This window comes from Gobio gobio (genome assembly GCF_949357685.1).
Source record: "Gobio gobio genome assembly, chromosome: 4".
NCBI classification, from domain to species: domain Eukaryota; kingdom Metazoa; phylum Chordata; class Actinopteri; order Cypriniformes; family Gobionidae; genus Gobio; species Gobio gobio.
In genome coordinates this window covers 58,341,497-58,363,751 of record NC_137100.1, presented here as the reverse complement: position 1 = coordinate 58,363,751, position 22,255 = coordinate 58,341,497, and the positions used below count along the sequence as shown (strand labels likewise).

General features: G+C 37.7%; 1 protein-coding gene across 1 annotated transcript in view; it reads right to left on the bottom strand.

Moving 5' to 3' along the window:
* Positions 1-618: 618 nt before the first annotated feature.
* cabp7a (calcium binding protein 7a) overlaps positions 619-22,255 on the bottom strand; it is a 69,895-nt gene continuing 48,258 nt past the window's right edge. The window contains exons 2-5 of the mRNA XM_079814401.1: positions 15,782-15,925; positions 4,467-4,579; positions 2,075-2,225; positions 619-805 (exon numbers count right to left, since the gene is read on the bottom strand). Coding sequence (XP_079670527.1) covers positions 675-805; positions 2,075-2,225; positions 4,467-4,579; positions 15,782-15,925 — 539 coding nt within the window. The 3' untranslated portion in view covers positions 619-674. The remainder of the gene's footprint in view (positions 806-2,074; positions 2,226-4,466; positions 4,580-15,781; positions 15,926-22,255) is intronic.

The following is a 22,255-nucleotide window of genomic DNA, read 5'->3' as shown; positions in this document are numbered from 1 at the left end:
GCGTGTGCAACAGGTAAAAATCCAAGATAGTTACTCGACAAACACAAGACTAACATTGCATGACATGAGCATGCCCTAAACAGCCCTTATTCTCATGCAAAGGGATCAGTATACTGGATGTAAAATGTCAGAAACGGCCTCCGCTCCATTTCCAACTCTTCACTAAGTGAGACGGGTCTTTCTCCGGAAAATTGGTTTTTGGATCTTATATATAGTAGGTGAAAGGATGCACAGCTGAGCTCTACTGGTGCGTCCAGGCTATTGTAAATCCATGCATCGTCATGCATTGAAGAATAGGATCCTCGGTTGGAGATGTCCATGCGGCTAAACTCACCCAAAGCACACTGAAGAGGGAGAGAGCGGCTGAAGGGGAGTCCATTACAGTATGCACTTCTTCTTTCTCTCTTTTCATGTACTTTTCATTTGCGGGTAAGACACGGTATGAGTGCGTTTATATATGTGTGCGTTACGTTTTGAAACTGCTGGCAAATATGAAAAAACTCGTCTCAAAAATATTTCAGTCACAACATTTGGATTTTGCGTAAATAAAATGAGCTTTCAGTTGCCTTAGTTTGTGTGTGCATGTGTGCGTGTTTTTTTTTTTTTTAATCTTTTTTGCCATTTTTGTAACTGTCATATGTTGAATTGAATCTATGTTGCGAGTGGTCCATACGTTACTTCATGCCACTGCGAAGCACCTGATTGGCTGCAATGAGCATGACACTGATGATGAAAGCAATCGCGAAGGCGCAGATCAGACTCTTCCGTACGCATGTTTGCTTCACCTGCTGGGTAGGACTCTCCGCTGAAGAAGCAGAGAGAAACAGATAAGTAGATCAGAAGAAATAAGGCGGTAAGACAAGGTTTGGAGATGATGACTTGAAATGAAAAATGTTGTTGATGAAAAAGTGTTTGAAAGATAGTGAACATTACTACATGCTTCAAAAAAAAAAGGTTTGTAAATATGTAGGACTCCAAGAAACCACAGCTACCTAGTGAAAAGTGAGCTGCACTGTAAAAAAAACAAATCCCGTAAAATTTACGGTAAAAAAACGGCAGCTGTGGTTGCCAGAATTTTACCATTAAAAAATACGGCAGTAACGTTTTAGGTTTTACGGGACAGCACAATATAATTTAAAGGTTTATAATGTAATAATTACGGTTAAAAACTGTCCAAACCCGTATAATTTAAATGTTTATATTGTAATTATTATGTGTACACTATAAAAAATGTACGGTAAAAAAAAATAATTCATTAACTGAAATAATGTTAAATTACCAACCTATTGAAATACCAAAAATCACAGTGGGGATGAGAGTCACATGATGAATCAAAGCTCATCACAAGCAGCTTTTAGGAGGACAATACTAATATATATCATTCACACAAACACTAAACACCATCATGCTAAAAAATGCTATAAACATTAATTTAACAACATTACATGTAACTCTAATGTACATAACTGATTAGAAAAAACTAAGACAAACTAAGAAGAAACAGTTATTTAAATACATCAAATGTGTAGTGTGATGCAGGGAATTCTGGGAATGTCAATTTATGTTTTTTTTCACTGTAAATTACACAACGACTTGTTCTTTTTCACTTCCAAAAACTGTAGATTTAACGGTATTTTACTGTAAAATGTAATAAAATGTAAGGTTAGATCTATTACAGTTATTCACCGTATATAGTGTGGAAACATCATATTAGAATGATTTATGAAGGATCATGTGACACTGAAGACTGGAGTAATGCTGGAGTAAATCATATGCTTCTAACAAAACATGAGAGACTTGACTAACACTTAATATAAAACAAAAATATTATTATCATTTTTTTTTTTGTTGTATACTGACCCCAAACCTCTCAATAGTAGTGTATGCCTAGTTCAAGAAAATATAATGTTTGGGGTCTTCAACATTTCCAAAATTCTCTAAAACTCCAATTTAACCCTTGTCTATATACGCCTACCATAATTAATAAAGATGATTAAATTATTTTGACAGGAAAATAACAATAATTCAACTAGCGTCTCAGCCAGAGCTATTCATTAAGAAAAATAATTCTTACTGTCAATGTCAACCTGGCAGTCCTCAGGATTTTCGATGTGATTCTCCTCTGTCATGATGATATTCTCAATGTCCTTCATAGACAGGTGGTCACAGAAAGTGTCATATAAGAGTCTCTTCAGCTCTTCCACAGTCAGTTTCTGCATATCACACTAAAAATAGAGACAAAACGGTTTCGTTTTCTGAAAGTCTTTATGATATCCTTCAAATACAAATAACCAGAATCAGACCTTGAAAGTGGTCGTTGTGCTGCTGTGTATGGGCTCTCGGATTTTATCCAAAATATCTTAATTTGTGTCCTGAAGATGAACGGGTTTGGAATGACATGAGGGTGAGTAATTAATGACATTTTTTCATTTTTGGGTGAACTAACCCTTTAAATTCGAGATGAGACATTTGCAACCAATTTCACTTCCATAATGTGACATTTCAGAGTACTAAAGGATATTCAATATGACATTTTTTTTTGTCTTTCAGGATTTCAAAGAGGTGCTATTTAAAGGAGAGTCATAATTAAGGAAAGGCGTTTAAGGGTTGGAACAAGTTTTGCAAACATTTCATTTACAAAAGCAAGTTTCTTTTCCCTAAAATAAAATGCACTGATGAACTGCTGACCAAGAATGAGTAGCAAGAAAATAGATGATTTGGATTTCAGTGCACACATATTAATAGCACCGAACTCATAATTACACAGAGAGACGTTTATGAGGGAGACCCCTGTAGATATTTGGGGTCAAACGCGCTGCTAAAAAATGCACCAGCAGCGAGCTGAGATTAGAGAAGCATGCCCTTTGGGGGAATTACCATATGGCCCTTACAAATGATATTCTGCTCTTCTTACTTGAAGACATGCAGCGGAAGAGACTCAGTTATGAAATCGATGAATGAATCTTGCTTAAAGTCATCATGTCAAATGTAATGTAAAATGTCATTGGCTCACGTGTGTCTCGTGATTAAATGCGTCATGCTAAAGAGTCTGTGTATCTTTTGAATGCGATATGACCATAGACCATAAAAAAATATGGACGACGCAACTTCATTCTCTTCCGCTGAAGAAAAGTGAAGCCGCTGGAGGCCCGAATATGGCGCTGACATCTTGCACAGATTTGGGACCGGAGTCTGTGCAGTAGAGAGCAGGAAGTAGAGACGCGATATCAAAAGGCCGCCCACACTCTCGCAGATGCAGAACTATTTGTTATGTCGTGTGAAATAAACAGTTATGGAAATGTAGAAATTAAAGCTAAAGCTCCAATCTCCACCCGAAAATTCCAAAAAAAAGTCTGTAGGTACCTCAGTGACTATTTCACTCAGAGAAGCCACTATACACTGAGGGGTGGGAGTTATGAGCTATACTGGGGCCAACTCCCTGGGGGCGATCGCGGCGCGTCGGCTTCGGTTTTTAACACAAGTGCTGCAGGCGTGGATACGACTGAGTGCGTGTGTGCGTTCACGGAGCGGCGGGATCATCATTTCAGCGATTAAAACATTAAGATCAACTCTGTTCTTTACATAGAGATATTGTTTGACTTCAGATGACTTGGAATGCAAAATGAATTAATACTTTTATACTGTTTTTGGTCAGTTTTTTTTTTCCCAGTAAATACCTGTGACTGTACTTCTTTAAGTGTTTTATTGTTTAGAAGTGGTTTAGAGTAGGAGTGGGGTTTGTTGCTCCAAAATATAAAAGTAGCCTATAAATATTCATAAAATGATGTTTACAAATGCAAAGAAGTAAATGCGTCTTGATCTGACGCATTGGGCAAACAACTGAAATCAATGGAGTAACCTGCACGTTGAAAACTGGCGCTAAAGGGTCATTCAAAATTGATGCCGAAGGGTCCTGACCAAGCGTCAATACACACGTATGGTGTGAGAATGTGTTGGTAGAATTGGTAACACTTTATTTCGATGGACATACGAAACTACATGTCAACTAAGTCTCATTAGAGTATTAGTAGACTCTCTGTTTAATATCTACTAACACTTTATTGTGATGGACCCTCAACAGACATTCCACTACTGACTAAATAACTTTGCAACCTGTCAACTAATTCATCTCAGTCTACTAATACTCTGATGAGAGTTAGCTGACATGTAGTTGCAAAGTTAAAAGTCTAAAGTGGACCATTGAAATAAAGTGTAACTGTAGATTTTCAATGGTATCTAATATTTTGAGGTCATCACTGCCGGTACTGTTTCATTGCTGGTAAAGAAAAATATTTATGGCTGGTAAATTTCATTGGACCTTGGCAGGTCTGGCAAAAAGTTAGTTTTAGGCCCTGATTGAAAGTGTCTGTAATCTATGTAGTTTTGGTGTGTGTCAGGGACAGACAGATGCAGCAGACTTTGTGCCTGTTGTCACTTGAAATAATAGAGAAGTGGCTAATAATCACCTTCCAGAACACGGAGTCAAAATCGGTTCCGTTGAACTTGTCAGGCATCCCGGCAGCCGTGAGTTTGGGCCCCAGGAGAGTAACGAATTCTTCAAAATCCACCTGGCCGTCTCCTGAAAAACAGACCGTGAAGTATTAGATGCAATCTAGCATGATATTAAATTCCAATTGTTGGCTCTATGAAACAAGTATAGAAATTGAAAAAATATATTTTTTCTGTCAAGGCTGTATGCTATTTAGAATTGAATTGGGAATGCCTGCATAGAAAATTCCCGCGTTTGAATCAAATTTGCATTGAGGTGATGTACTGTATGTGATGTAGAATTGTAAAATGGGATGAAAAAATCATATTGATGTAAATTCTGTTAATAATACAAGTAATTTCTTACCTTTATTACTTATAAACATGCTATCAAAAACAATCAAATAGAGCAGAGTTTCCCAACTTGGGGCTTGATGAAAAGATAATTAAAGGGGTCTAATGCCATTTCATGCATTGTGACTTATTTACACTGTTAAAGAGTTGGATTCTCATGCTAAACATGGGCAATATTTAAAGAAAACGAGTTGGACATATACAGAGTATTTCTGTGTCAAACACACTCCTTTGGGATTTGAACGCGTGCGCACATCAACCAGAGCAAGAGCACGTCCATCAATGAGGTTCGTTCAAGAAGCCGTCGGCAACGCTGTCATTTTGTTTTCAGACCACAAAATCAGCAATGTCACTAAAGTGTGTTTCTGGTTGTGAGGGAAAGTTAACCTTGTTCAACTTCCCAAATAACCCAGCATTAAGGGAACAGTGGATGCAGTTTGTTTTTCCGGAGCAGTTGTGCAGAGTTTTGCAAGTGTGTTTGTTTGTCCCCGGTCATGATTCGAAACCACAGGCGGTGAGTGAAACTGCATCAAATTTCTGTTTTGTTGGCAATTGGAGTATAAGTGCATTATAATGTCAACAACATGAACTGAATCGAAAATTATCCAGGCATAATGCCATGATGTATATTGTGTGTGTGTGTGTGTGTGTGTGTGTGTGTGTGTGTGTGCGTGTGCGTGTGCGTGTGCGTGTGCGTGTGCGTGTGCGTGTGCGCGGCGTGCGCGTGCGTGTGTGTGTGTGTGTGTGCGTGTGTGTGCGCATGTGCGTGCATGTGTGTGTGTGTGCGCATGTGCGTGCATGTGTGTGTGTGTGTGTGTGTGTGTGTGTGGAAACATGAAGGATGCAGTACTACTCTATAGGGACTCAAGTTTAACATGAGATTGGCAGAAACTGTGTGTTATGTACCCTTTAATAAAATCCTGAAAATGAAAAATTGAACAATAAAACAATAAATTAAAAAATCAAAATCAAACTCTTACTAAAAAAGATTAGATTTTTATAAGATAAATATTATTAAGATATGTATTAATTAAAATAATATTTTGAATATTTTGAAAACATTTGCTGACTGTTCAGAGATGTATGTCTAATCAGTTGAGGGAAAAAAAAATCTACAAATGTGAGAGTAAACAGCTGTAATTAGGCACAATTAATTATGAACAATGATTTGATAATGATGAATAATTATAATGATAATAAATAATAATAATTATCTGTTTTACACAAATGTTGTGTGAAACTCTTCTGTTAAAGAATTGATCAGTTACTGTTCAATATTTGTGAGCTACGACTCTGCAAAATCATTTTCCTGTAATTCCTATTCACATTCAAATTCATTCATTAAAACAAAGCTATTTCTTAAATTTTGCACGAATTTCCATGCTGGTCATGTAATGGTTGGTCAACTAGTTCTCTACTGGATTACATCGATTAGTTTATCTACATTTTCTTTGGTTACCTTTAATATTTGAAGTGAGTGAGTGTAACTTTATGGAGTGGGTTTTATCGAGCTGAAAGGCCCTCTCTGAGACGTGCTTTAAAGCACCACCACTAGAGCCATCAAAGCACCGCTTTCGCCTTCAATTAATTTCAAGACAATTACTGTCAAACTTCAACACGCCTACTGTCAAACAGTGTTCTCATTATCAGCCCATGCATAATTTGTATGTCTCCGTGCATTGTGAAGAAATTGATAGTTTGGAGCAATAAAAGGTTACAGTTGAGCTTTTTTATTTGTTGAATATCTGTCAATTGTGTTTATCATCCCTACAGTGCAGATAAATTCATCTGATTGGTGTCTGTTTGGCTTCAATTAAAGGGATAACTCACCCCAAAATGAAAATTCAGTCATTATTTACTTGTATGACTTCCTTCTTCTGCAGAACACAAAAAGTGTTTTTGAAATTTCTCAAAATGTCTTATTTTGTGGTCTAAGAAGAAAGGGATCATAGAGGTTTGGAACAAGCACATATTGATTGAATATTGTTGACATACCTTTTTTGGGGATGAACCATCTCTCCACAACATTGACAAGATTTTCCATAATTGCTAACAATTGCTGTGTCCCAAATCCAAATTCAAAGGCTGCATCCTTTTTTGAAGGACTCGGATTTCAAAGGCCAAGTCCACATATATATATATATACAGCTCTGGAAAAAAATTAAGAGACCACTGCATTTTTTCTTAAATCAGCTTCTCTACATGTATGTCAGCCATTCCATTCCAGTGTCTGTTGAATTCCAACACAGTCACACCTCATTCTACTGAATGAGGTGCTGATTAGGTGATCACCTGAACCAAATCTAATTTAATGAGGAAAAGTATTAAGGCCACAACATACTCCGCAAGAACAGAGAAAAAAGTTCTCGCTCCCAGGGCTCTGAGAACAAAATGACGTCATTTTTTTCTCGGAGCCCTGGTTTGGGAGTTCTCGCAGCTCATTCTCGACACATCGTCTGAGCAGAACTTTTTTCTTGTGGGTGTCCGAGAACTATTGTGTGATTGATCAGAATTTTAAAGTGGACGGGGTTAATGCGGAGAGACGGAGATGTTCGGTACCTGCTTTTCTCGTGAAGTATGTAATGTCCTGGCCAGAACGAACTTTGTTCTTGTTCTTGCCACCTCGAGAAAACGAACAAATTTCTTTGTTCTTGCAGAGTATGTTCCAAGCTTTAAAAAAAACTGCTGTGTTCATCACTATCCTCTTGCAATAGAACCAGCTGGATGGCAGAGAACAGTGCTAGTGGTACCTCAAAAGTAATTGGAATCAAAAAATAACTATTGGCCATGCCAAAAGAGTTGAAATAGAAGGTTTTGAGTGAAGAAAATAAGGGTTCAATTCTGGCTTTACTGGCAGAGGGATACAGTGAGCGTCGGGTTGCTTCCATCCTTAAAATTTCAAAGATGCCGGTTCATAAGAACAAGGTCAAGCAGCAGACATTGGGGACAACAAAGCTACAGATCGACAGAGGGCGAAAACGACTCTCCACTGACCGGAATGACCGCCAACTCATTCAAATGTCACTCAACAACCATAGGATACCATCAAGTGACCAACAAAAAGAATGGCAAACGGCAGCTGGGGTGAAGTGCACGGCAAAGGCCGGTTCGAAACAGGCTCCTAAGGGCAGGGCAGGGCTGAAGTCGTGCAAAGCTAGAATAAAGCCCTTCATCAATGAGAAGCAAAGAAGAGCCAGGCTGAGGTTTGCAAGAGACCATAAGGATTGGACTGTAGAGGACTGGAGTAAGGTCTTCTCTGATGAGCCCAATTTTCAGCTTTGTCCAACACCTGTTCATCTAATGGTTAGACGGAGACCTGGAGAGGCCTACAAGCCACAGTGTCTCGCACAATTTGGTGGAGGATTGGTGATGATCTGGGGGTGCTTCAGCAAGGCTGGAATCAGGCAGATTTGTCTTTGTGAAGGACGCATGAATCAAGCAACGTACAAGGTTGTCCTGGAAGAAAACTTGCTTCCTTCTGCTCTGACAATGTTCCCCAACTCTGAGGATTGTTTTTTTCCAGCAGGACAATGCTCCATGCCACACAACCAGGTCAATCAAGGTGTGGATGGAGGACCACCAGATCAAGACCCTGTCATGGCCAGCCCAATCTCCAGACCTGAACCCCATTGAAAACCTCTGGAATAGGGATCGACCGCTATGGATTTTTTTTCATCAGCCTTAGCCGATGACCGATACGGGCTGCCGACTTTCTTGAGCCAATATTTGGAGCCGATACTGCTTTTGCTCCCTCAATTTACATCATAAAAATGACACAATGGTCATGATGATAACAATTTAAAATGTAAAAAAGGAACATTTATTGAACTAAAAAAAACAATATTTAACAAATAGTAAAAACAGGTGAGGTAAAACAAGAAAAAAAAAAGGGTTAAGTGGTGAAAATAAATTCTGAAAATAAATATTTAAGCATAAATAAAATAATTACACTATTGCACACAGTATCAACAAGCAAGCAGCACAATAAAGTGCACACTGACTGTACTATATATGTATTTTACAATATTTACAACCTAGTCATTTAATGCCTAGGTGCACTTAACTTATTCTCTTGTAGAGCAACACCAGCGGTAATTCAGGAAAAAATCTCCCAATGCTCCACGTGAAACTTTGGTCTTCCGACCGTTTACCATCGTGTCAATTCTCAATTGATTTTGATTAATATGCGCGAGGGAGGGAGAGCAAAACATTTTGAAGATGGTGAGAGTGCGCACGCGCAGCCGAAGGAGGGGCGCGCTCTCTGCTCGTTCTCTCAGCAAAAGAAGCGCAAAAGTCCGTCTCATCACTCACCGATCAAATAAGGTTATATAGCGGGATAAAAATTTGCTTTGGCAGCCACCAAAAAACGCTGTATGTGACGGCCGGTGTTGATTCTGTGGCGCACCACCGCGACTTATGCTGAATTCCAGGCAGGTTTTTGAGCCTGTAAGTTACGACTTCAAACCACGACTCACGACTTTGTAGCGTTCCAGGCAAAGTCACGCCAAAATGCCTGAGCGGTAGCTATAGATGTAAACAAAGAATGGCGAACCGTACAGGGCTTATGCTCATTTACAATCATTTCTATCGCCAAAGGTGCTTACTTATTTGAGGGAAACGGAGGATAAAAAGCGGCGCATAAGGCAAAAGAAGCTGTTAAACCTTACGTTATTTGCATATTTGGAAATGTATTTGGTATTCATTTATTCTTGCACTCAATGGCCTGAAAACTAGCTAACACTAGAAAAGCTGCTGATAATGCATAACATTTGCGGATAAATAACGTTAGAGCAATACCTTATAATTGGTTTTTAATGTACGACTTTCATAAACACCGTGTCCCTGGGGGCTGCCATTCAGTGTTGCCAACTTAGTGACTTTATCGCTATATTTAGCGACTTTTCAGACCCCTTTAGCGATTTTTTTTTAAAAAAGCGGCTAGCGACAAATCTAGCGACTTTTTGGACAAACGTCAGCTACTTTATTTTACAGTTGTCGTCAGTACTGTTTTGCGAGCGTGAGGTCTTGCTTTCTCCCTGCCGTCACACCTCTCTCTGCGTTTACCCTGTTCAGTGAGTGGCTGTGGCTGAGAGGAGCAGGCGAGCAGCCCGTGCCTTTGAAAACACACAGCAGCTGACAGACGTGAATGAGCGAGCTCCACATGAGCACACAGTGTTGCCACGGACCAATCACTTATCTGCTTCCTTTGTTTTATATTTAAAGAATTTAGTTTGACCCGTTATGATTTACATTCTTCTCTTGTGCTTCTTATTTATATTACTCACTATCACAGAGCTTTAGTTCATCCAGTTTCAGACATCTCTCAATTCAGATTGTTAAAAAAAATGTAGTCATTAACAATATCATACTCGTTCTACTGTATGAAAAAAAGATATAGGAAATGAGAACATTTATTGTACAGTTGGCTGTATTGTATTATTTTAAAATACAGTGTGTGAGCACAGATTAAGAGAGAAAGCACGTTAGGCAGGCAGAACGCAAGGACGACGCGGTGATGTCACGGATATGCTAATTGACGTATGACGTCATCTAGCGGCATTTAGCGACTTTTTGGGCAGACTTTAGCTACTTTCCTTGGAAAATAGTGGGCAACACTGCTGCCATTGTTGCTTCGCGGGCTATGTGACGTCAGAGCGCGTAACTGGGAGTACGTCGATCTAGTACAAGTTCACGGGTGGGAAGTCACGGGTTTGACTGCCGTTCCAGTGCACTTTCACGGGTAGAAGGTTGGAAAAACACGGGTTACGGGTTGCCTGGAACGCGGTATTAGTCTATGTGTGGGAAACACTGGAGAGACACACACACACCACACGCGTCTAAACCTCAGCCAGGTGGTCGCTGAATAAAACTCCCACAAATACCATGGTACAACGTCGGCATTACTTAATCCTATGACCAGTGTTTGTAACAGCTACCGTATGCATACGGATAGCCTACAACTTTGCTATTTGCAGCTCCCTAAATACAATGGCAAGCAGTTTTATAGACGAGGCATTCAGCATTTGCGTTTTCCATTTGGACGCACAAACTTGCTTAGCTATATTTGGAAGCACATATAGAGCAACGTGTTTCCACTTTCAAAGTGTATGGCAATATTCCAACTAAGTCAAACAGTTAAAAGATGCTTTGAAAGTTTAAAACTTGTTGTCTTGAAGAGCAGATTGCAGCTCTCTGCTAGTGGGGGGAGGGCAGTGCATGAACTGCAGCGTCTCCAGCAGCACAGAGCTGCCTGTGGACGCCTGTCCGGGGAAAAAATATCGGCGAACGCAGCAGCCTTGTATCGGAGGAAGATGGGTGGTCACAAGCCATCAAACAAAGCCGAGCTGCATGAATTTTTGCACCAGGAGTGGCATAAAGTCACCCAACATCAATGTGAAAGACTGGTGGAGAGCATGCCAAGACGCATGAAAGCTGTGATTCAAAATCAGGGTTATTCCACCAAATATTGATTTCTGAACTCTTCCTAAGTTAAAACATTAGTATTGTGTTGTTTAAAAATGAATAGGAACTTATTTTCTTTACATTATTCGAGGTCTGACAACACTGCATCTTTTTTGTTATTTTGACCAGTTGCATTTTCGGCAAATTAATGCTCTATACATATATGTATACAGTGAGGAAAATAAGTATTTGAACACCCTGCTATTTTGCAAGTTCTCCCACTTAGAAATCAAGGAGGGGTCTGAAATTGTCATCGTAGGTGCATGTCCACTGTGAGAGACATAATCTAAAAAAACAAAAATCCAGAAATCACAATGTATGATTTTTTAACGATTTATTTGTATGATACAGCTGCAAATAAGTATTTGAACACCTGAGAAAATCAATGTTAATATTTGGTACAGTAGCCTTTGTTTGCAATTACAGAGGTCAAACGTTTCTTGTAGTTTTTCACCAGGTTTGCACACACTGCAGGAGGGATTTTGGCCCACTCCTCCACATAGATCTTCTCTAGATCAGTCAGGTTTTTGGCCTGTCGCTGAGAAACACGGAGTTTGAGCTCCCTCCAAAGATTCTCTATTGGGTTTAGGTCTGGAGACTGGCTAGGCCACGCCAGAACCTTGATATGCTTCTTACAGAGCCACTCCTTGGTTATCCTGGCTGTGTGCTTCGGGTCATTGTCATGTTGGAAGACCCAGCCTCGACCCATCTTCAATGCTCTAACTGAGGGAAGGAGGTTGTTCCCCAAAATCTCGTAATACATGCCCCCGGTCATCCTCTCCTTAATCCAGTGCAGTCGCCCTGTCCCATGTGCAGAAAACACCCCCAAAGCATGATGCTACCACCCCCATGCTTCACAGTAGGGATGGTGTTCTTGGGATGGTACTCATCATTCTTCTTCCTCCAAACACGTTTAGTGGAATTATGACCAAAAAGTTCTATTTTGGTCTCATCTGACCACATGACTTTCTCCCATGACTCCTCTGGATCATCCAAATGGTCTTTGGCAAACTTAAGACGGGCCTGGACATGTGCTGGTTTAAGCAGGGGAACCTTCCGTGCCATGCTTGATTTCAAACCATGATGTCTTAGTGTATTACCAACAGTAACCTTGGAAACGGTGGTCCCAGCTCTTTTCAGGTCATTGACCAGCTCCTCCCATGTAGTTCTGGGCTGATTTCTCACCTTTCTTAGGATCATTGAGACCCCACGAGGTGTAGCCCTTTCCAGCCTTGTGGAGGTGTACAATTTTGTATCTAGTGTCTTTGGACAGCTCTTTGGTCTTGGCCATGTTAGTAGTTGGATTCTTACTGATTGTATGGGGTGGACAGGTGTCTTTATGCAGCTAACGACCTCAAACAGGTGCATCTAATTTAGGATAATAAATGGAGTGGAGGTGGACATTTTAAAGGCAGACTAACAGGTCTTTGAGGGTCAGAATTCTAGCTGATAGACAGGTGTTCAAATACTTATTTGCAGCTGTATCATACAAATAAATAGTTAAAAAATCATACATTGTGATTTCTGGATATTTTTTTTTAGATTATGTCTCTCACGGTGGACATGCATCTATGATGACAATTTCAGACCCCTCCATGATTTCTAAGTGGGAGAACTTGTAAAATAGCAGGGTATTCAAATACTTATTTTATACATATATATATATATATATATATATATATATATATATATATATATATATATATATATTTACATATATTTACATATATATATATATATATATATATATATATATATATATATATATATTTACATATATATATATATATATATATATATATATATATATATTTACATATATATATATATATATATATATATATATATATATATATATATATATATATTACATATATATATATATATATATATATATATATATATATATATATATATATTTACATATATATATATATATATATATATATATATATATTTACACATATATATATATATATATATATATATATATATATATATATATATATATATATATATATATATATATATATATATATATATACTGTATTTACTGTATTTAACTATATATTATCACATCTTAGTAAGATGAGTCAACATTTGAAGAGCTTTAATGTTTTTGTTGTTGTTTTTTACATTTGTATCAGATAATTGAGTAAGTTGAAACCCAATAGGCTACTTATGTTAAAAAGTGTAATTCAGCAATTTTTCTCAAAAAAACTGGCCCGCAATGAATTCTGGGCTAGGTAAGGTCGCAAAGGATCCATCTGCTGTATCCTTCATTTCATAGGAAACTAAGGATGCATTTGGAGGCCACATTTGAAGGAGCCTTCGAATTAGGACAGCCTTTGACACGTTGCGGTGACGCAATCGGCCTTCAAATGCGCCCTTCGAAGGATGTAGCCTCTGAACTGGAATGCACCAAATGCTTCTGCGCAATTTACCGTTTTTTTTCCGGCAAACCATGTTTTCACTGTTATACAGTAGAGGGTGCTGTTTTGGATCTTTTGAAATAGTACTACATCTCCGGATTCAAAGACAAGTGAAGAAGATGATCTGCATAAACTGGATTGAAGATTGCTTGCACACTAGTAAGCTAATGCGATCATCAAACATTCAACAGCATATAAATCAAAACTGCCTAATGCTAGCAAGCAAAATGTCCAACCCACGAAGAGGTTCTTGACTGTGAAGCTTTGGGGGTGTTGATGGATCTATGTTTTGATCATCGTTCTGAATCCGATCCAGACAAAGTCTTTGACAAAAAACAGATTTATGTTCAAAATGTTGCTTTTCCAGTGTTGCCAAAAATGAGCGAATGAATGATTCTAGAGTAAGCTATTAATGCAACCAAATATTCTGGAGGCCATGAAAGTTTTGTCAATATGATCAAAAAAGCTGGCAACTTTTTTAATAGGTGCTGGTCGTGAGTTAAGAGTGTCCTCTATCCTCCTGAGACTCAGCAATGGAGTTTTTACATTTTAGCAAATTTCTCTAAAAACATACTGTGGCAAGCAGTATGAGTCCGAGGGCCACGACAGAATGGCAAGAGGCCAATGGCGTGATTGATAATGAGCGCTGGCTGCGCGCCATTCTCTCATGGCCCTCGGACTCGTACTGCTTGCCACACATTCATGTCACAGTTTTACATCTGGTCGTCCTGTAAAGAGCACATTCAGGGCTTTGCAGAGATACCAAATGTTTGGAGGTGTAACCATGACAACTCCCTCTCCTTGGTCTTTACAAATGACTGAATGATCAAATTTAGCACTCTTATGGAAAATGATCATTTAAATCTAATCATTTTCAAATTGCATGTCAGAAATCAATATCTCCGGAAAATATTATGGGGTTTCTAATCAGAATATGACTCTCTGTAATGAAACTGGGCATTGATTTCATACATGTCCACTGTAGTGGACACCAAGACTTAGTGGCATATCAAGCATTTTGGAGACACAAGTGAATAGGGAAAGAAATGATACACACATATTCTTATGAACACATTCCCAATTATTCCTCCCATTTTTAATCACCTTTTTTCATTACATGTTGATTCAAGAACACATTAATATGCATATTAGATACAGTGTATACTGTAGATGTATTGCATGGGAATGGCATTTATGTACGCATATTGCATAAAGTAAAATGGTATATCAAATTATTCTGTTACATCTTTCATAACAAAGTTGAGAATCATCAAAGTTTGAAACCTGAAAATGGATTGGTGAATGAAAAAAAATCATTATTTTTGCCTAGTCATGTCTTTTAATTTTCTTAATAATGGGTCATGGTGTCCTCTACAGAGGCTTAAAATATATATTTTTCAAAAATGTCTTGGTAACACTTTACAATACATGTGCACTAATATGCATTAATTCATGCTTAACTAATGCACATATAATCATGAGTTAATGTATGACTCATGAAGAACTAAACCATTTACTAATGATTACTGCATCAGCAACTAATGAACATTCTATATGATTAATAGATTAAGTAATATATGAATTGCTATTAATTAAATATGACATCATGTATTAATCTCCCTAATAACATATTATATTAACTAATAATGTAAATGAATGTGTTAATTACCACAATGGGTCAAAGCCATGCATTTCAACTGCCAGTTGTCTGCTTTAATTAATCATCAGCTAATGATTTGTAAAGGTATCATTATGTTATGACTACTTTTTGAGGCACTTAATTATTTTTTTGAGGCATTAGTATGTAGTTTGTGTGTAATATAGCTTTTTGTGAATGTAAAAGGTCTGCAAAGTTATAAAGATTAAAGTGCACAGCAAATAGTTATTGTCTCCACAAAAAAAAAAGAACTGATTCTGAGCTGCCTAAAACAGTCTGACTTAAGCAGCCAACATCAGCACACCAGCATCCCATGCAAAGGGTGACTATCTATTCTGTTCTTTTCTCATGGAAGTCTATTCACAGTCTTGTGTAAGTGTCTCCTCACCATCCATGTCGAGTCTCTGAATGATGACCTCTAGCTCGACCTCATTGGGCATGTACCCTAGAGAACGCATGGCCATGCCGAGCTCCTGCTTTGAGATGAAGCCATTCCCATCTCGATCAAACACCTTAAACGCCTCCCGGATTTCTGAGGAAGAGAGTCACACACAGATCTGTAAGACGATGCTTTATACTTCCAATATTAAAAGTATTACTCTGCAACATTGTTATAAGAGACAGATATTAAAATCATCACACCCAAGTGACTCAATGAAAAAGGATGATTACAGTATATTGATTTTTCCCCCACAATAATTCACTTTCTGCTCTTTAAAAACATTCAGCAGAGCACAGCCCTTCTTGACTTGATTGATTTAAAACAAAGGAACAGGATTATTTCCGTTACATTCGCACAGGCTTGTTAAAAGACGGGAAAATGCCGCAGCGCATACGGTCGGTTGAGCCGACTTGTTTCACTGTATATGCATTATACATCATCATTAAGTCATTTGTAATTTTCCACTTGTCACGCCATGATGCCATATTCATAATTATGAAATATGAACCAAACGGGCTGCAAGATATTACTATAAATCCAGATAATATATTCAATACGGTGTGTGAACAGGAGTATTCGGTACTGTGGCTTGCTTGCTGTGCTGTAGGTTTGATAAATGGCTATTTGGACATGGGGTCCAAACAAAAACAGCACATTAAATCTATCGCTACCCTGAGTGAAGGAAATTAGGGGGGAAATATAAGAAAAATACAAGAAATGATAGTACTGCGGTCCAAATAAGCCAAACGCAACAGATGGAGAAAGCAACTTTACTCCTCATTACGGTGGAAGCAAGCAGATTTCAAACGGAAGTGAAGTGTGGCTCTAATTTGCTCATTTCAAAGCAAAACTATTTAGCTGCAAGCAACACATTTGCATGCCCCCCCCCCCCCCCCCCCCCAAAAAAAAAAATAAAGTTTTTAAAGAAAAATAAGATGGTTCTAAGATGCCCTATCAACCAGACGGGAGAAAATCAAACAGGATATTCAGACTCATTTGCAGATTTTAATGATCATTAACATGCTTCTGTTATCAAGCATCATTCAAGAAGCTCAGCAAAATATGAAACACTAACAACTGGACTGAAATTCAACGCTTCTGGTTCCAAAAACTTTTTTTTTTTACTTTTCAAAGACTTTTTAGAAGTGCCATGAATGCAATCCAATAATAGGCCTTAACTAAATATTAAATTGCAATGCTAAAACATAAATGTGGTAACATTTATTTATTAAATATTATAATACAACAATTTTTTTTAATTTGAACTGAACTAGTTACTTTGTTACAGACATCTACCGGTTAAATCTGCATAAATGAAACAAGACAGCAAAAATTGACCTATTGTGTTCTACAAAACAGCTTTTTCTTGTATCATCTACAAAGTGTACACTACACTCTAAAAAATGCTGGGTTAAAAAACACCCAAGTTGGGTTGAAAATGCATGGACTAAATCAGCGATTGGGTTGTTTTAAGCAAACATTTAACCCAACCGCTGGGTTAAAACGACCCATTCGCTGGGTTAAAACAACCCAATTGCTGGGTTAGTCCATTTTCAACCCAACTTGGGTTGTTTTTAACCCAGCATTTTTAGAGTGTACAACATCTGTAAAAAAACATTAAAGATAATTATCTATTTAATCCCCTGTAATAGCTGTACCTGTTATAAGATAATTAATCTTTTACTGATATTTTAACAGCATCAAACCACTGAAAAGTACTTTCAAAAGTATTTCAAACAATGCCAACAATCAAAAGCATTAATATAATGCACTGTATTTTGAAAAGCAGTAGATTTCAGCATAATTAATTAAATGTGGATAATTAAATGCTGTTTAGATTTCCAGAACTACCCCTGAATACTTGAATAAAAACCAAATAAAAATAATTAAACAAAATGCTAAAGAACTAATTTCAATGTTATTAAATATTGTGCAGTTTCAGTGTGTTAAAACATTGTAATGTAAAATAATAGAAATGATAATCTTGAAATAATGTGGCTCAACTATCTGAGCATGTCTGAGCACACTGCAAAAATTATTATTATTCAAGTTAACTTTATTTATATAGAGCTTTATACAATACATTTTGTTTCAAAGCAGCTTTACAGTGATAAACAGGAAAATAATGATTCAGGGATGCAAACAGAATTCAATTCCGCTGTGAAGCAGCTCTAAAAAGACAATAGTAAGCAGTCATTATTCAGTTGGAATAAGTTGTTGATTCAGTTCTGTTCAATAACTGTGTAAAATACATAAATTATGATGAGATGAAATTAGTTCAATTCAGCTCTGTAGAAAATAGAGACATCATCATCCAGCTCAGTTGAGTTCTCTTTCAACAGTGTCAGTGCAGTCAAATCAGTAATATTGCTTCTTACGGAGAACACAAAAACAATAAAGCTTGAAGTCTTCAATCTAATAAATAACAATGTCTAACTCTAACAGGTTCTTCTATAGTACAGAAATAGACAACTGGTCTCTTGCCTAAATATATCATAGCGTGCGTCTCAATCTGCTCCCTAGCTCAGTAGTCAGGGCACTGATCAGGACATAAGTCAATGGGCTGACTCGCTGAACAGTGCCCTGACTACTGAACTAGGGAGCTGATTGAGACGCACCCATAGATTGTCAGCCAGGTAATTACTGCTATGCAACGCAAATGTGATAATTATATATTATAAAATAGTGTCCCCATTATGGTTTTTCGAATATTTCCTTTCATGCAGTGTGTAATATAGTTGTTTGTGATTGCAAAATGTTCTGCAAAGTTGAAAATTTGAAAGTGCCAAGCGTTCTGACAGGTCACATTAGTCAAGCTCACATCAGCTGACTGTCAGCTGATCACGTCTACTTTTACGATGCCTATCACAGCATGCATATAAGCTCCTTCAGTATTATCAGCTGTTATCCCCAGCTCCTCCTCTCGTCCAGTCAGGATTTGGCAATCTGATTCCCCCTGAATCAGACTAAATTCCCGAATTAGGTTGTACGGTCCCACTTTACATTAGGTGGCCTTAACTACTATGCACTTACATCAAAAACAAGTACAATGTACTTATTGTGTTCATATTGTATTGTAAAACACTTGCTGATATTGAGGTGGGATACGGGTAAAGTCAGGGACCGGTGTGGGTGTATGGGTAAGTTTAAGGGTAGGGTTAGGTGTAAGGGAAGTGTCAACAGTGTAATTATAAATGTAACTACAGAAATTAAGAACAGATGTGGGGTTAGGGTTATTTTTTTAAAAATGTATGTATAATGTAAAAACATGTATTTACACAATAATTGCATTGTATCAAATGAGTACTTTAAATGTTAGTAAATAGTCAAGGTCACCTAATATAAAGTGTGTCCGGTTTTACATTTAGATATTGACATTAATGCTTTCTGCATGTTGGTTCTGTTCTGTTTACCCTAGGGGGGTTTATCACTGCTCTCCCTGCTCTTATCCATGCTAGGCTGCATGGATGCGCAGGGAGTTCTTGCCCAGAACAGAACCATACCACCAATCCAAACTATATGCAAATTGTCTATCATCTATGACGATAGAAGTTCTGACAGAAATAAAGTTATTGTCTCCCAAAAGGAAGAATCGACTCTGCAAACCGCTTGCTCTGGAAAGATGGGTCAGTACCCAGTTTATCTGGACCAGCTTGCTCCTCAGAATCACAACCTGTTAGTATGAATAATTATTGATGTTTTCTACCGGGTATTCAAAATATTTCGTGTTTTATATTGTGTTATAAAACCAGCTAACTCACGTTATTGAAATAGCTCATCTTACTGATTTTTTTTTGCAAATCAGCTGTGTGCCACTATTCCCTAAAACTGTGTCTATTACAGTTTTTTACAATCGCTATGACAATTTTTTCAATACTTTTAACACATTTCCTAAACTCTTAACACAGTTAGCACAACATCTGTCTGTGTAGGCTATACAATTAACACATTTATTGTTGCTTTTACACAAAATGCATATAGTGAACACAAATTTAAAATGCTTGAACTTCTTTTACACACAAGCTCAACCAAGACCAAAACAATGGATTTTTACTGCCAAATTTACCAGTGCTTTAACACTGTATGTCAGAACAGATAACACCTTGTTCTAAACCCTAACCATATAGGCTAAAGTCAAGGTAAACAGCTGTTTATATTTGAGAATTGAAACACAAATATATCCCCTGTATTTTATTCCATTGGTACTGATAAACAGCTGATTGAATTTGTGCAAATATATAAATCACAGCTGATTCCCATCTAGGAATTGTTCAGGTGTTGATGTTCTTTCAATCACATGACCATATGGTATACAGTAAAAGAGGGCCTATTTGGGCTGCTCTTGTGTGGAAAAGGAACAATATACGTAGATCAACACAAAGAAAGTCAGAAAAAGGCCTGCATGAGGGAGAGGAAGATGAGTACCAGGACAAGGGAGAGGATTGGGACATGGGCAAGGGAGAGGAATGCCTGGACAAGGGCAAGGTAGAATTAGGGTAACTGATGAAATAAGAGCAACTATCATAGACCATGTCATAAACCACAGGCTATCATACAGAGGGGCTGGTGTGGATTGTGGAAATGTGGAGTCTTCAAAAGACACACAATCTATGATCAATAAAATATACTGTCTATTGTATAAGGGCAGACCTGACACAAAAAATTATGCAGTTTCTGTAATTCCATCTAGTGTTAGTGTTTTTATGACATTGTGCTATGATTGACTAAACGTTCCTGTTGGAAGAGAACATGTGTTTGGGTTTTGGTAGACATAGTGTGTTAGTGAATTATTGTATTTTGAAAATTAGTTTTGGAGTTTAGTTTACAATGTGTGATTTTGAGCATGAAATTAATCGTTTTGGCAATTGCATGATGTAGGTGTGTTGGTGCGTTAAGAGTTTAGGAAATGTGTTAAAAGTATTGAAAAAATTGTCATAGCGATTGTAAAAAACTGTATCCAGATTTTTCAAGAAACCAACAGGTAGGATATTGTATAAGGGCTTCTCCTACTGCAAAGTGTAAATAATTATACCATGGGCCCTATCTTGCACCCAGCGCAATTGACTTTGTACACCGACGCATGTGTCATTCCTATTTTGCACCCGCGCAAAGCGCGCTTTTCCCTCCACAGAAGCACGTCGCTAAACTAGTGAATGCACTTGCGCTCCCTGGGCGGTTCAGCGCAAAAAAGGAGGCGTGTTCCGGCGCAAACAATCCCTGGTGCTATTTTGCTGTTCCATTAAACAATTGCGCCACTGACCAGAAAAAACCTAGTCTAAAGTCAGTGGCGCGTTGCGCGTTGTTCATTATGCTATTTTAAGGGCGCATGCTTGACCATAATGTATAGCGTGCACAACGCGCATACACTTTGCTCATGTAATCTACACAGATGCAACAGTTATTTTTGCAAATCATAAATTGTTACACTAAAAAAATATTAACACATGAGATGACGGAAATCATTGTGGTGTGCCACGAAGATGTGAAAAAATAGGCATAAATCTAGCTTACAAATGATTCAGGCTAATTGTAATAATTAAGGATAAGACCTGTTTGCCCAATAGTGGCAAGACATAGGGCCTATATGTATATAAGGACATCTGACAAATTGGTTTGTCCGTCAAGAACCAGGAAAAAAAATCGACTGAAAAACTGAAAAAACTGAAAGACTGAAAAAAAAAGACTGTGAAATCACCTTTACCATAATGTACAACATTACAACTTCACTTCTCTGTCTTTCACTGCTCTTACAAGCACATCAGTCTCCTCGGCTGTGAACCGCTCCTGGCGTGCGCCTGGTAAATACGCCATAATAATAGCAATCCATAATGGAACTTGCGCACCTGCTTTTAAAGGGAATGTTGGATGACGCTCGGATTGGTTTATTCAGGGCCGGCCCTGACCAATTTGCTGCCCTAGGCAAGATTTTACTTGGTGCCCCTTGTAAGGTTTAGCACTACATGTTATCAGTCTAAGTTGTGGAATTACTACTGTTTTATTTTTGTAATGCATTGATGTTTTTATTTTTATTTTCATTGTTGTTGTTTTATATGATGTCCAGTCCATTCTACCCCGTCATTATGTTCATGATATTATTATTATTATTTTATTTTTTAAAAGGCTGATGACAGTTAAACTATACAAAAATAGCACCTATGCCACATTACAGCTTAAACACAAATAGCAAGAGTAATTGCATCCAGCATTCATGCACAAACTATTAATTGAGAACTAGCAAGTGTTTGTTTTCCAGTAGATGGCAGCAATCTTCCACTAAACTATGCACATTCATGTTTTCACCATGAATTAAACTGAGAAATGTAGATATTTAATGTGAATTTTAAATAAAATGTTGCTATTTTAAATAAACCTGTATATGAATATCATTCCTAATTTTGGCAAATACATTTTAAAATTGCC